The sequence below is a fragment of the Sprattus sprattus genome (genome assembly GCF_963457725.1).
Source record: "Sprattus sprattus genome assembly, chromosome: 11".
Classification (NCBI taxonomy): Eukaryota; Metazoa; Chordata; class Actinopteri; order Clupeiformes; family Clupeidae; genus Sprattus; species Sprattus sprattus.
In genome coordinates, this window is record NC_137909.1 from 29,810,285 (window position 1) to 29,825,284 (window position 15,000).

Consider the following 15,000-nt stretch of genomic DNA (forward strand, 5'->3'; position numbering starts at 1 on the left):
CTCATCACAATTTCACACACACTCTTGTCACCATATCACTCACATGCTCACACACACACACTCTCTCATCACATTATCACACACATGCTCATACACATTCTCGTCACAATATTACACACAGGGTCACACACACACACTCTCTCATCACATTATCACACACATGCTCACACACACTCTCGTCACCATATTACACACTGGGTCAAGTCCAGAACGACGTGTCAACATGGAGCTAATCTCGCCTTAAAGCTGGGCAAACAGAGAGATCATGCTGAGGGCCCCGTTTGATCATCTCAAACACATGTGTGTGAGACTCTCAGTCTGAACAATCCCACACACACAACTTCACCCCCCCCCCCCCCCACACACACACACACACACACAGAAAGGGTCATGCTGAGGGCACCGTTTGATCATCTCAAACACAGGTGTATGAGACTCCCCCCCCCCCACACACACACACACACCGCCCAATCTTCAGAGAACAGAGCAAACAATAACCTCACTCTCAACAAACATGACTCAAACATTCAGCACAAGGCTCTTTGTGCAGGACAGCCATGCCTGTATTAAATATCCTGGAATAACACAATATCATGCACACGGAGGGACGGGGTCTGTGTAAGGTCTCTGTGAGGTCAAGAGCAGGTCGATGAGTATGAGAGACTTCTGCAGAACTATGAGAACCATGCCGGTTCTCACAGACTGAACTATGACACATACTGACTCCCGCAATGGGCTTCTAAGCCTGAGCAGGATATGATGCTTCATGACTAAGAGACAATCGTCCCATCCTCTGATTGATTACTAATGGCCTAGCATCATATAGTCTAGCATTACAGCAAATCACTTTTCATGACTCGGATGAATATATCCACTGAAGCGTATCATGGTGATATGATATCTTAAGCAGCATTATACGCCAGGTGATCATTGCCATTGCCGTCTTTCCCTCATTGCCATTCCATTGGTTCCTCTGAAATGTGAGTATAGGGGTATAGAGTGTATGAGTGTGTGTGAGCCTAAAGGTTCCTATTCAGCCCAAATCTCACACACACACACACACACCACACGCACTCTCTCTCACACACACACACACACACCACACGCACTCTCTCTCTCTCACACACACACACACACACACACACACACACACACACACACACACACACACACACACACACACTCTCACACACAAACACTCTCACACACACACACTCTCACACTCTCACACACCCACACCCACACCCACACCCACACAAACACACGCACACACACACACACACACACAAACTCTCTCACACACACACACACACACACACACACACACACACACACACACACACCATACCTTGCACACTCGGGCCACTCTTGATATCCAAGGGTCCGCCTCTGGACTGTTATCAGAGTTTTTCTCACGGAAGAACACGTAAATCTTCTCATCGTCAGGGTCGTTCTCAAGGGGAACCAAGAATGCAGAGATGAAGGTCGGTTCTGTGAGGGAATCAGGGAGAAAACACACACACACACACACACACACACACACACACACACACACACACAGACAAATTCACACTGAAACTAGAACAACTCCTTCTTGTGTCTTCATTCCCGAACCTCCCACCCCAGCAAGACCCTCATTCCCAAACCTCCCACCCCAGCAAGACCCTCATTCCCATACCTCCCACCCCAGCAACACTTCACGGCCATCATGATTCATGTTGACCATGGTGATAAGGCCACCCGAGTGGCCATGAGCACTGCACAGCTGCGGTGAAGAGATAAGCTCTACAATGCTCCCCAGTTTAATCTGCATTGTGATGACTGCGGCTGGGTATGCAACAGCAGAATCACCGCATTGTTCCACTGACCGATAGCCTGCTGGAGAGAAGTGGCCGATCAAGACTGCTTCAGGAGGAGCAGGACGCTCTAATTAAAATACTGCATACACTGAGAGATCGCCTGCTGTAGAGAAGTGGCTGATCAAGGCTGCTTCAGGAGGACACTCTTAATTAAAATACTGCATCAACTGAGCAGTAGGCCGCTGGAGAGAAGAGGCTGATCAAGGCCTCTTCAGCAGGAGCAGGACACTCTAATTAAAATACTGCATACACTGACCGATAGCCTGCTGAAGAGAAGTGGCTGACCAAGGCTGCTTTAGCAGGAGCAGGACACTCTTAATTAAAATACTGCATACACTGACCGATAGCCTGCTGGAGAGAAGAGGCTGACCAAGGCTGCTTTAGCAGGAGCAGGACACTCTTAATTAAAATACTGCATACACGGCAGAGGCCTGGCATAGCTGGCATAGATGGTAGAGGTCAGGTCGAGGTCAGTTGGCTTGAGTGAGTGAGTCAGCGTATGCATGCACAGGTCTGCGTGTCTCTCGTTTAACTTCAGATCAGTCTACATGAACGATATTTATTTATTTATTTAAGAGAAGCTTTTAGCCACAGCCAGTAACAGTCGATATACTGTATATCTATATATACGTATACGTTCTTAAAAGCATGTGTGCTCCATGGAAATCGAACGCATTATCTCGGCATTGTTAGCAGTTCCTCTTACCTGTAATCCATTTGTCGTACATCCGCACATTAGTGCGCCTGCCTGCTGCCCTTCTGAACTGCAGGGAGCTGCCATCCTTGTACAGGGGGGCCGCTGCGTACAGGTCTCCATCTGGGGAGGCAATGAAACATGACACCGTCTGGAACACCAAGCACCAAAGGCAGATGAAAAAAGCTGTGGATGTGGTGTGGAAATCCTCTAGGGTTGCACCCTTTGATGTGTACAATTATGGTTGCCATAGTGACTCTCGTTAATGAACTTGTACTTGTTGCTCGACCCTCGGCAGGTCAGTACATCCAGCATGTTTGAACATGTGGAGCATCGTCCTCCACAAATGGTATGACGCAACGCTGAAACTAGCTTATTCTGGAGGCCAGACGTATCCTCTGACACCCGAGTCTGGATTTTCCCCGAATGCTGTTATATGCTGTTCTCATCCATCCCACAGGCACGGGAGTCAGCTTTCAAACACTGTATTTCGATTTAGTGCAACGCAATCTTTTGTTTTGGTTGCAGTGAGAACAACCATTTCAGCTCTCTCATCACTTCTTGATGGAGACTGTGAGCTGATGTGGACATGTACCAAAAGCATCCTAAGCAGCTTCTAGGGTGATAAACCCTGACTGCGAGATCAGCGTCTGGGGTGATACACCCCAACTGCAAGAGCAGCTTCTGGGGTAATAAGCCCCCATTGCTAGAGCAGCTTCTGGGGTGACAAACTCCCAACTGCAAGAGCAGCTTCTGGGGTAATAAGCCCCCATTGCAAGAGCAGCTTTTGGGGTGACAAACTCCCACCACGAGAGCAGCTTCTGAGGTAATAAGCCCTGACTGCGAGAGCAGCTTTTGGGGTGACAAACTCCCACTACGAGAGCAGCTTTTGGGGTAATAAGCCCCGACTGCGAGAGCAGCTTTTGGGGTGACAAACTCCCACCACGAGAGGAGCTTCTGGGGTGATTAACCCCAACTACGAGAGCAGCTTCTGGGGTAATAAGCCCCCATTGCTAGAGCAGCTTCTGGGGTGACAAACTCCCACTGCGAGAGCAGCTTTTGGGGTAATAAGCCCCGACTGCGAGAGCAGCTTTTGGGGTGACAAACTCCCACCACGAGAGCAGCTTCTGGGGTAATAAGCCCTGACTGCGAGTCTGCTATTCCTGCATGTCTGTGCTTCGGCTGATATGAAGAGGTGGTCTGGCCACTTACGGTGCAAACCCATGCCACCGTTGTGAGCGACTTCCATCGCTTTGAGTGGGCGTGGTGTAGCGTGTGGAAATAGCATACAGTCCAACTGTCAAAGACGACACCAAACAATCTCATTGGCTGCTGCCGGGAAATATCGCTCCTCATTTGCATACGTTTCAACATGTTCGAATTTTCAACGGACGCGTCGCTCAGATCGCTAATTTACGTCACAATGGATTGGCTCCCATTGAAATGCATTGGGTTTAGAGATCGCGTCGCTCACAACGGTGGCATGGGTTTGCACCGTTACACAACAGGAATCCAATGTGGTGATAAGGCAGTCTCTCACGGTTTGATCTAGAGGGAATATCCAGCAGGAGGTAGTATTGACTCACCCACAGAGAGCGATATGGAGTTCTGTGAGAATGTGTGTGGGGTGATTCCGATCCCCTCGTAGCTCTCTAGTACCTCACCATCACGGCCGTTCTCTTTTGGGTACTGGACAAAAGCAGAGAGAAACAGATGCTGTGTTTAGCATGATGCAGTGATTTCAGTTATCAGGTGGTAAACGATCAGTATGGAAACAGATGCTGTGTTTAGCGTGCAGTGATTCCAGTTATGCAGTGGTAAACATCAGTATGGAAACAGATGCTGTGTTTAGCATGATGCAGTGATTCCAGTTATGCAGTGGTAAACATCAGTATGGAAACAGATGCTGTGTTTAGCATGATGCAGTGATTCCAGTTATCCAGTGGTAAACGATCAGTAGAGACACAGATGCTGGGTTTAGCATGCAGTGATTCCAGTTATCCAGTGGTAAACGATCAGTAGAGAAACGTCAGGTTGTTTTGGAAATAGGACCACATATGGCAGTCCTATGTTTAAGGTATTTAGAACTATATGGTGGTATGTAGGTTAACTTCAACTGAAGTCACAAGTTAAATGGCTTGGGTTTACCACAGACTGTAATTAGAGGGGCCTTAAAGTAGATCTGGATGCCAGGACCTCATTAGTCTGTGTGTGTGTGTGTGTGTGTGTGTGTGTGTGTGTGTGTGTGTGTGTGTGTGTGTGTGTGTGTGTGTGCGCGCGTGCGGTCGGCTTGCGTGCGTCCGTGTTCATGTGTGTCCGCGTGTGTGTGAGTGTGTGTGTGTGTGTGTGAGTGCGTGAGTGTGTAACTTCCTTACCAGCCTCCAGCATTGTCGTCTCTCTCCATTGGTGCCACAAACAAACAGGCTCTCCTGGAAGTCCTCAATAGTTGTGATAACATTGTCACAGGACCCCTAAAGCAAACACAAGCTCTTGTTTGAGTAGTTTATGGATGAATACTAATACTCAGTTTACTAAGTTACATTACTGAATTAGCAAGATGTGTTTGAATTCCTATTAGTCTTAATATTAGTGTATGTGGGACTCTGTAACTATTAAAAAACTCACCTCACTGCAGGATTGGTCTGTGCTGTTTGAGAGTGTATAGTTCTGTAAAAAGAAACAAGCTGTTGAAAAGTTGTCGAAACACTTAGTTTATATAGCATTAAAATGTGAGAAACAACTAATTTCACTTTTTAAAATGTCACACCTCAACAACCTACCCTGCAATTTCACGATGAGGTTTCAGAGTAGGTTGAAATTTAAGAGTACCCAGCTGGCAAGCCTCTCTGCATATTTAACTTCTATTTTCAACGAGTCCGATCTTATTTCAATCATTTTAATAGCACCCTAGTCTCCGAGCAAAACCAGAGGCGCCCGCTAGATGATCAGAAATAGTTAGTGAAAGTTAGTTTTCACTGTTCTAGTTTAGAAATGCCTCAAAAAGTATAACTGTATATATATATATATATATATATTTTACATCTAGCTCATTTATTGTTTTCTTGAGCACGGAAGTTCTTGCGCATATAAAAATATAGAATGCAGCACAAAATGAAGTATCATCAAGACAGGGTGGAGTGAGCACATCATAAATCACCCCTTTGCGAATGGGTCTTTAAGGACTGAGACATAATAAAGAACGCCTAGCTAGCTGTAGGGCGTCTCTGTTATTCAGTGTATTTATTATAACTTGAGCTCATATTATATTAGGCCATCGTTCCGGGAGTTCGCAAACTATTTACTTTAAGGGTGATTGCGAATGATTATATGGATACCAAGGTAGTCTTAAACAAAGGAAGCCACCTGCTGTTGTGTTGTGTTGCATGTTGGACCTGCAGACACTGTAAAACAGTAGTTAACGTCTGGAATACGGGTTTAAAAGATTAGCCTGTGTCTATCTCACCGGTGAGTGTGGAGACGGCATGTCACGTACCTCCAAAACAAGACTGGTTTTCAAATCAATCTGAAGAACAGAGTTTTTTCCCCCGATGAAGAGACTGTCCGACTTCTCTTGATAGAAAAACACGGAGTGACTTAAATTTCTCTGGTAAGGAAGGCTGTCATTAATACCATCTGCAAAGAAAAGGGAAGAATTCGGACCACAACAAACATGAGATTATAAGAATTATATTGTTTTCATGTTTTGCATCAATTGATGGAGCTGGAGCGTCCTATGTCTCAAGTGTTGTAATACTTTTGAGAGCTAAGTGACTTATTCCAGCTTAGTCTAGGTGCCTGCTTTTCTTAATGCGCTTACTCCAAGAAGCGGCTTCGCAACTTGATTTTTAACGCAGTGCCTATTCCAATATCTTACACTTAAACGGTGAAAAGTGAAAAATGTTCCAGCCATACGCAGTAGTTTATCCGCTAAAAGATCACATACCAAAGGCAGGTCAAAATTAAGTAGACATACGGGCAATGATGAATCGTATAGTGTCATAATCTAGGATACTAAATGAAGCGTTATTCTTTATCATTACGTATTAATCTCAAAGTGGAAAAGATACACCGGGACAAAGTGAAAAGTTAAGGGGTCACTGTAACTTACCCTGATATAAAATAAGTCTTGGTATATTCCGTGGGTTCACACAAAACACAAATGGTATGATCAAGCTCCATGAACAAAATCCTAATTCGAACAGAAGCGGTCTCATTTTGGTAGATATTCCTTAATCAAAATTGGTTACAGTTCCTTCACAACATTGTAAACCACCTTGGATTGAAGTACGACGCTGTATCTCCTGCCTATATAATCCACTGTCCACGCCCATGACACAGGAGGTAAGGAACATCATGGCAGATCAAATGGATGAGTATGCATGTGGTATGTGTACACAATAACATACAAACATGTTTGCATATACGTGCGTAATTACTTTTCCAAGAGTAATGTTCTGCCGTAACGTAAATTTGTAAAATAATGTCAATGTAAAATATAAATGTAAGTGTTAAAGTCTAAAATTGGAATGTTAAATGTAAATGTTAAATGTTTTAATTTCTCTTTAGCCTACATGTTTGTATAAGTGACAGTTAAACCCATAAAGGGCATGTAGAACAATGAAACAGAACACTTTGTCGATTGTGGCAATTGTATTCCATTGCAAATGCTAGCACAGAGTATGGGGTAGAATAAGTGCATGACAGTGTTGTGGGGTGGATAGGTGTAGACCGAGGGTTTCTGAAAGTAGATCAAGTGGAGAGGGTGCAGCAGCATCCCACAGCAAATACAGTCTAGGCTAGGAGGGGAAGGAGGAGACAAATGGAGACAGTGATTTTGCACTTTTTATTAAAGGATTTTATTTAGGTTTCATGATTGATTGGAACATGGATATGCCCCTTTTGCTATGAACTATTTGTATTGTCATAATACTAAAGATGCTTAGTTTCTTCTGTAATATTCTTATAATTCTCAAATGGTTTTAGGCTATATTTGAAATTAAATCCTTGGGTCGGGCTCATCAATAGCTCAGTCTAATTATCACGGCTGTGTTGAACAGCGCAGACCTGAGTTGGGCACCACCAAAGAAGTGATAACGGTGCGAGGGGTAAAGTAGTTTATAATGTGCCCATGCCTCTCAACTTTAGGCAATAATTCTACTCCAGCCCATAAGATGTCGCTGTACAGTTTGCAACCATCTGGAATATAGGAGAAGAAACTATCACATCAGCTGACGGGTGGTGAGCACTTCATCAACAAAATGGTATTTAGATTTTTTTGAGTCTGCTTTTTCAGAATTTAATGAACGCAGTGTCATATATGCTCTCTGTTTGGACGTGTAATTGTCTAAGATATTTTGCAACAGAATGCATCTCCCTACATTATCAGATAATGACTTGCAGCCTCTACCATAGCTAGCTAATTTAGCTAAAGTTAACAACAAGCTGGAAGCCACAAAATCGGCTGATGAAGATGTTCTTGTTTAGAGAGAAATAATCTGATAGAAATATTGTTTTCTTCCTTTAGCGATTTCGGTTCTGCGGTGATTGCGACTGTCCAGACTGGGTTCTTGCGGAGATCAGCACGCTGGCTAAATTGGTGAACATCAAGTTTTTCCTACTCTTGTAATGCCTGTAACTCGTTGAATGAGATGTTGCCATGATGTCTGTTTTGTTTTGCTGCAATAGTGAAGGAGTTATTGCATTACCTGCATTTATTTGGCAAAAAGTGCTATTATTATTATTATTATTATTATTATTCATTAACTTCTTCGTCCGTTACTGTCTTTGGCTTTTCATCCCATCCCGTCCCCTCTAGTCTAGTGTCAAGATGAAGCTCCTCTGTGTTCAAGTGTTGAAGGATATATTAGAGGACGGCATTGACGTAAGTGGATGTTGAATATTTGGTTTCATGTAATTTTGATCTTGAATATCATTTTTAATCAAATGACATCATCGTTATGATGATTACTGATTTCTTACTGACTTCTTTTTCAGTATGATAAAGTTGAAAAGTTTACATCGGATGCAAAATTTGGTAAGACGAAATCTCGATTGTCTCAAGTTCAAACCTTATGATAATAGTTTTAAATGTAATCTGATTTGAGATTTGTTTTCTAAATTCACATCTATTTCAGAGATTGGAGACATCAAAGCCAGCATTGCTGTGCTTAGCTTCATCCTCACCAGCGCTGCAAAACATGACGTGGATAGTGAATCTCTGTCCAGTGAGCTTCAGCAGCTGGGGCTACCTAAAGGTAAAGTTGCACTCTGGTAAAGTTTTCTTTTCGTATAAAACTGTCAGCATCCTGTGGAGAATTAACTGGGTTAAAATCCTGAAACACATTCCTACAACAAAACTGTTTTATGGGTAACCGACCATTCATTGTGATCATTGAGCACTCCAACGTTTTTGTATCACTTTTGTAAGAAAAAGGATGTTTGTCAGTTTAGTTTAGTTTAGTTTATTAAATATCCCCATCCCCATTAGTCTACACCGTAGTGGAGACTCTTCTTCCTGGGGTCCAGACAAAAGACATTACAATACAGATAAAAAAGTGCAGTACAGCATGATCATTGTTGGTGACCATAACACAGACTTAGTGAACAACATTTACATTAAATGTAAATAATGAAAAAAAAAAAAAAACAGAATTAAAAACAAAACATTTTTGTCAGTCCAAAAATACCTTAAATAATAAGCTAATCTACTCTAATTTCCTTTCTGATTATTGCTGCCTTAAGTTTCCTTTTGAATTCACCTTTATTGGGTGAATGTGGGTTGACGCATCAATCAATATTCCAGTAAAGTGCAGACACAAAGCACCTAGATTCAGCTTCTCTGACAGGATCTACTGTCATTTCTTACACTATTTTTTTGAATGTCCGCTCCCCAGAACACACCACGGCGTTGTGTAAATCCTACGAGGACAAACACACAGCCCTCCAGGACAAACTAAGGGAAAGCAGTTTACGACGTGAGTATACAGAACTGCAAATGACACAGCTGGTGATGGAGCAGTTGGCAGGGTTAGGGTCTTGCGCGGCCAGTGGTTGCCATGACGAGTCTCTTTCTAAATTTGGGGTTTGAAGTGTGGTGAGCACCAAATTCACTGGTATGGCTTCCCTCGTTAAAACCCACCCCCAGCAAACGCACTACAATAATAATTGTGTGTGTGTGTGTGTGTGTGTGTGTGTGTGTGTGTGTGTGAGAATTTGATTCAGCCCCACTACATTTAGGCTTTGCCTTCCAAGGTTCTTGATTAGTATGCTTCTAAATTGCTAGAAAACAAACCAATTGTTTCCACCCACATTTAGACTAAATCCTCTCATGGTTGTCCCCATATATGATAACATACCTAATGAGATTAGCTAACCACCTGCTTGGAATAGCTGGCCTTCACCAACGGCACTGTTTGTCTGTCTGTTTCCCAGTGGGTCGTGTGGAGTCTGTGTCAATATCACTGTCTGTCTGTCTGTTTCCCAGTGGGTCGTCTGGAGTCTATGTGACTGTTTTCCTGTCTGTTTCCCAGTGGGTTGTGTGGAGTCTGTGTCACTGTTTGTCTGTCTGTTTCCCAGTGGGTCGTGTGGAGTCTGTGTCACTGTTTGCCTGTCTGTTTCCCAGTGGGTCGTGTGGAGTCTGTGTCACTGTTTGCCTGTCTGTTTCCCAGTGGGTCGTGTGGAGTCTGTGTCACTGTTTGCCTGTCTGTTTCCCAGTGGGTCGTCTTAAGTCTGTGTCACTGTTTGCCACTCTGTTTCTGGAGTCTGTGCCACTGTTTGCCACTCTGTTTCTGGAGTCCGTGTCACGTGTCACTGTTTGCCACTCTGTTTCCCAGTGGGGCGCCTTGAGTCCGTGTCCTGGAGGGTTGACTACACGCTGAGCTCCAGCGAGCTGAAGGAAGTGAACGAGCCCGTCGTCCAGCTTCGGCTGCAGGCCCAGGGGGCGGAGTCAGGCTCCACAGAGACCACGGTGGTGTCCATCACGGCAGACAAGTTCAGAGTGCTCCTGTCGGGTCAGTGTCACCAACTGTCTTTTTCTATTGATTTTCAATGTATATTTATTGAGATTTTCAAAGACAGTAGACACAATAACACTGGGCCAAGCAAGCAAACAAACACAACACCACAAAATAAAACAAGAAATAAAAATAAATGAATAAATAAATAAAAAAGGTCCAGAGTGGTTAGTTACCTATGTAGTACATAACAACTTATTCAGAGTCAAGGTGCATTGTCATTTGTTCGACATATAAAATAAATGGACATCATGCCACATACAATTTTCCTTTTGATCCATTTACACCGATCTCATTTTTTCAAGCTTAAGAAAAAACATTACATCACAGATCCATCAGCCAAAGGAAGGGGGGTGGTGTCTTTTTTTTGTGATCTAATTGTTTTGTTCCTGTTTTTCTATTTGTTTTGATATTTTATTGTGATTTTAATTGTACAGCACTTTGGTCAGCGTGACTTGTTTTAAAATGTAATGAAATATGTAAAAGTAATGAAACAGTAATGATTCTAATAATGACGTACCCCATCTCCTGTCTTTCAGAACTCAAACAAGCCCAAGCCATGATGAGTGCCCTGCAGTGATCCTATGAATGGACGAAGCACTGTTGTATTATTGATCCTCTGAATGGACGAAGCACTGTTGAATCATTCAGATATTTTTAACTGATCAGTGGAGAATGCACCACAATCGTCAGGCAGTCTTGTACAGAGGACCATACCACCTTTACCCTCATGTGTGTTATAGATTAATAGATGGATATAGATTATATTTCCCCTTATTAACATTCCTTGAGGGCTTTCAGCATTGTAGGTGTATGAAATTGTGCCTTCATCCATCCCTTGATAATTTGTGCCTCAAGTACATCAAGTTTGATATGTACCGAATGCGCACTTCATGTACAGTTTTAAGTTGATTCATTTGATATAAAAGAAATGTGATTCATATTTTGATACAGTTACTGCGTTGTCTGTCATATTTTGTCATGGTTGCTAGGTTGGCATGTAGCAGTGTGATGATGGGCAGGTGTTCTAGAATACTACAGCATTATGGATCTATATACGAAACATATACAAGAAATAGTTCTTAGGAGTTCTTAATATAAAAGCAACATCATGACGACCGGCCGGCAGATGCATAGACATACACGTTTATTCATGTCTATGGGTAGATGTGCGTGATCAGAGCTGGACGCGCTTTTGTGGAGCCTGCAGTTAAAAACAGACTACAACTCCCGAGATCCTCTGGTTTCCGTTTTGTAAACACCGCGCACGCTTGATGATATAACCAAAGTGATATAACTTGATTTGCACAGACCAACACAGGTAAGTAAACGGGATGATATTGCAACTTAAACAATACTGTTAATGAACTGCAAACTCGATCATTTAGCACGTGAACGATACAAACAGTTAGTTTCGAAATGAATGCAGAAAACAAGTCTGCAGCAAGTCTCTTCTGAGGGTTCTACGGCTGAGTATGCAACCTTTCATAATGAGCTCCCATGCTACTAACGCTAGCACAGCTGCACTGTCGATAAAGTTAACGGGGCCAGTGTTTGATCAAAACAGGCTACCTATTTCAAACACAGCATGCTTTATCCCGTATGTGCATCGCATTTTGCATCAGGATATCCGTTTATCATGTTACGATTCGCCGATAGTCTCGATGAGATCCATGTCCAACAACGTATGCCACTGGTTGTGTAAACGAATTATCCCTAAGTCTCACCACAACAAACTTTAAGAACAGCAGACTCTAAGAATATATTACGACTTTATTTCATTGAGGGTCAATACATGATACTATGACCTGGCAGTTGGCAGACTGTTACTCTCTCTTCGTTACCATTACTCCAACATGAATTTATATAAGTAAAATGTTCTGCTTTTGCTATGCCCTCTTTTGCGTAGAAAATATTCTGAAATACAGTATGTAAACACATGTGAAAAAAAGTGATTTAGGCCATCTATGTATGGGTGCATGTGAGACATTTTCGAATAGGCCCGTCTATTTCATAACAGTGAAGTCTAATTCAGAGGTACTCACTCCCTTCTCCCTGATGCCCCCCTCCCCCACTTTACCTGTACTTGGCTCTGACTGTAAGGTAACCCTGAATAATAATAATGTATTTAATTTGTAGTGCGCTCTTCATTCAAACATAATCTCAGAGGGCTACATAGTTAAAAACAGCCCATAACAAAAGCCTAGTTTAAAGGAAACAAATAAAACATTTTAAAAGCATAGCTTTAAAAAGAATAAGCTGAATGTGTCCCCAGCTCCCTCTGTCTGAAAGGAAACCCTGAATGTGCCCCCAGCTCGCTTCACCATGCCAGAGGGTCCGGAACTGCACATGGCCAGCCTGTTCGTGAACAGGATGTGTGAGGGTGTGGTGTTCTCCGGCGCTGTGGAGAAGTCCGAGGTCAGTAAAAGCCCTGACGTGCCCTTCGCCTGCGACGCCTACCGGGTGCGTGCCGCCTCCAGGGGCAAGGAGGTGCGCCTCACCCTCACGCCCATCAAGAGCGACGACGAGCCAAACCCAAACAAGGCCGGGGCCGAGGCAGACCAAAACCAAGAGCCCATGGACGTAGTTTTCCGCTTCGGGATGTCCGGGTTCTTCCGTTTCACCCCGGAGAACGAGATCCCCAAGCATGCCCACCTCCGGTTCTACACTCCCGAAGAACCTCGCCGGGTGCTGAGCTATGTGGATGTGCGCAGGTTTGGAAGCTGGCAACCTAACGGCACCTGGCAACCCGACCGGGGTCCATGCATCATGTTTGAGTACGAGAGCTTCAGGTGAGGCCCAGGGTGTCCATAGCAACCACACACTCATGCATGTACAGCCACATGGCTCAACCTACCATAACATAACAAAGTATAACATAACATAACATAACGTTACATACACTCAAGGACAATAGTGGCCATAGCCTCCACACACTCATGCATGTACAACCACATGGCTGTCACCTTCATTCAGAGTGGCTAAAGCCTCCGCAGCCTCATGCTGTACAACCACATGGCTGTCACCTTCATTCAGAGTGGCTATAGCCTCCGCAGCCTCATGCTGTACAACCACATGGCAGACATCTTCATTCAGGGTGGCTATAGCCTTCACACTCTCACGAATGGCGGACATCTTCATTCAGGGTGTCCATAGCCTCCACATCCTAAAGCATGTACAACCACATGGCTGAAGTGGCTATAGCCTCTACACACTCAGGCATGTCCAACCACATTGCTGACCGCTTCATTCATAGTGGCTTGACATACTTTGAAATAGCATTAAGCTTTCCAGCGTGGTCCTTTTAAGGTGTTGCGTGTAAACCTTCTGTTTTGAGTGTAACTGTGACCGTTGCGAGTGTGTGACCAGGGCCTTTAACAATGCAATGTGATCCTGCAGGGAAAACGTTCTGTCTAACCTCTCGGACAAGGCCTTTGACCGACCCATCTGTGAAACGCTGCTGAACCAGAAGTTCTTCAATGGAATCGGAAACTATCTCCGAGCAGAGATACTGTTCAGGTGAGGGTCGATCAAAGATGCGTTCCCCTCACTTCAGAGTATTGTTGTTCCGAGCAGAGATATTGTACAGGTGAGGGTCGATCAAAGATGCGTTCCCCTCACTTCACAGTGTAACGTTACTCTGAGCAGAGATATTGTACAGGTGAGGATCGATCAAAGATGCTTTCCCCTCACTTCACAGAGTAATATTACGCAGACAGTTCCTGGCTCAAATACTTGTCTGGCATGGATGACAAAGTTGTGTTTCAGAGTATCGGGATTCATTAAGTGGATTCGGGGCCTCTACATTCCTTCCTACAGTGCGTTGACAGGCCCCCACTTGTCTCTGTAATTTAACCACCGCCTTGTTTTAACACAAAGAGCCTTTATATCACATCGCGCAATTTTCAGCCATCGGATGTTTGGTTTCTATTTGAAGTGATATTAATAAAGTCTTTGTTCTCACTGAGTCTAACTGTCCAACAACAAAGCCTGATGGGTGTTTTCCTCTCCTTTTTTGTGATCAATTTTTTATTGTATTTTATATTTCATACAAGAAACAGTTACACATATACACAAGTAAGACAACATAACACAAGCCCACCCACACCCAGGTCTTGCCTCCCACAAAGACAGAATCAATAATTTGAGAAGCTCAGCAAATCTGTTAAATAGGCCTAATACTAGCATGTGAAATAAATAAAGAAACAAAAAGAAAAGGATGAAAAAGCAGTGAGTAAGGCGTAGATACAGTAAGCCATGACTCCATGGTGTTTTCCTCTCCTGTCCCCTGTCTGGTATTAGGCTGGACATCCCACCATTCGTGAAGGCCCGGACTGTTCTGGAAGGTCTAAGGTCACAGAGCGTGGAAGATGATAAGACAGCGGTCCAGGAGGAGGTAGAGACCGAGGATGTTAATTAACTGTCTGCCCTGCCT

At 43.7% G+C, this 15,000-nt stretch overlaps 3 protein-coding genes across 3 annotated transcripts in view; 2 read left to right on the forward strand and 1 right to left on the reverse strand.

Annotated features, from left to right (window-relative positions):
- sema7a (semaphorin 7A (JohnMiltonHagen blood group)) overlaps window positions 1-7,506 on the reverse strand; it is a 13,291-nt gene extending 5,785 nt beyond the window's left edge. Inside the window, exons 1-7 of the mRNA XM_080847432.1 lie at window positions 6,662-7,506; window positions 6,047-6,186; window positions 5,179-5,220; window positions 4,929-5,024; window positions 4,140-4,242; window positions 2,566-2,676; window positions 1,349-1,491 (exon numbers count right to left, since the gene is read on the reverse strand). Of these exons, the coding sequence (XP_080703558.1) occupies window positions 1,349-1,491; window positions 2,566-2,676; window positions 4,140-4,242; window positions 4,929-5,024; window positions 5,179-5,220; window positions 6,047-6,186; window positions 6,662-6,767 (741 nt within the window). The 5' untranslated portion in view covers window positions 6,768-7,506. The remainder of the gene's footprint in view (window positions 1-1,348; window positions 1,492-2,565; window positions 2,677-4,139; window positions 4,243-4,928; window positions 5,025-5,178; window positions 5,221-6,046; window positions 6,187-6,661) is intronic.
- On the forward strand, window positions 6,089-11,449 carry commd4 (COMM domain containing 4). The gene is made up of 9 exons (XM_080847433.1): window positions 6,089-6,160; window positions 7,699-7,814; window positions 8,078-8,149; window positions 8,369-8,434; window positions 8,548-8,587; window positions 8,688-8,807; window positions 9,447-9,527; window positions 10,386-10,562; window positions 11,105-11,449. Exons 2-9 carry the CDS (start codon window positions 7,812-7,814, stop codon window positions 11,143-11,145), a joined length of 600 nt encoding a protein of 199 aa, XP_080703559.1. The 5' UTR covers window positions 6,089-6,160; window positions 7,699-7,811; the 3' UTR covers window positions 11,146-11,449.
- Window positions 11,450-12,890: 1,441 nt separating this feature from the next.
- Window positions 12,891-15,000, forward strand: part of neil1 (nei-like DNA glycosylase 1) — a gene marked incomplete at its 5' end in the record, with an annotated part of 8,002 nt that continues 5,892 nt past the window's right edge. Inside the window, 3 exons of the mRNA XM_080847201.1 lie at window positions 12,891-13,357; window positions 13,965-14,084; window positions 14,868-14,961. Coding sequence (XP_080703327.1) covers window positions 12,891-13,357; window positions 13,965-14,084; window positions 14,868-14,961 — 681 coding nt within the window. The remainder of the gene's footprint in view (window positions 13,358-13,964; window positions 14,085-14,867; window positions 14,962-15,000) is intronic.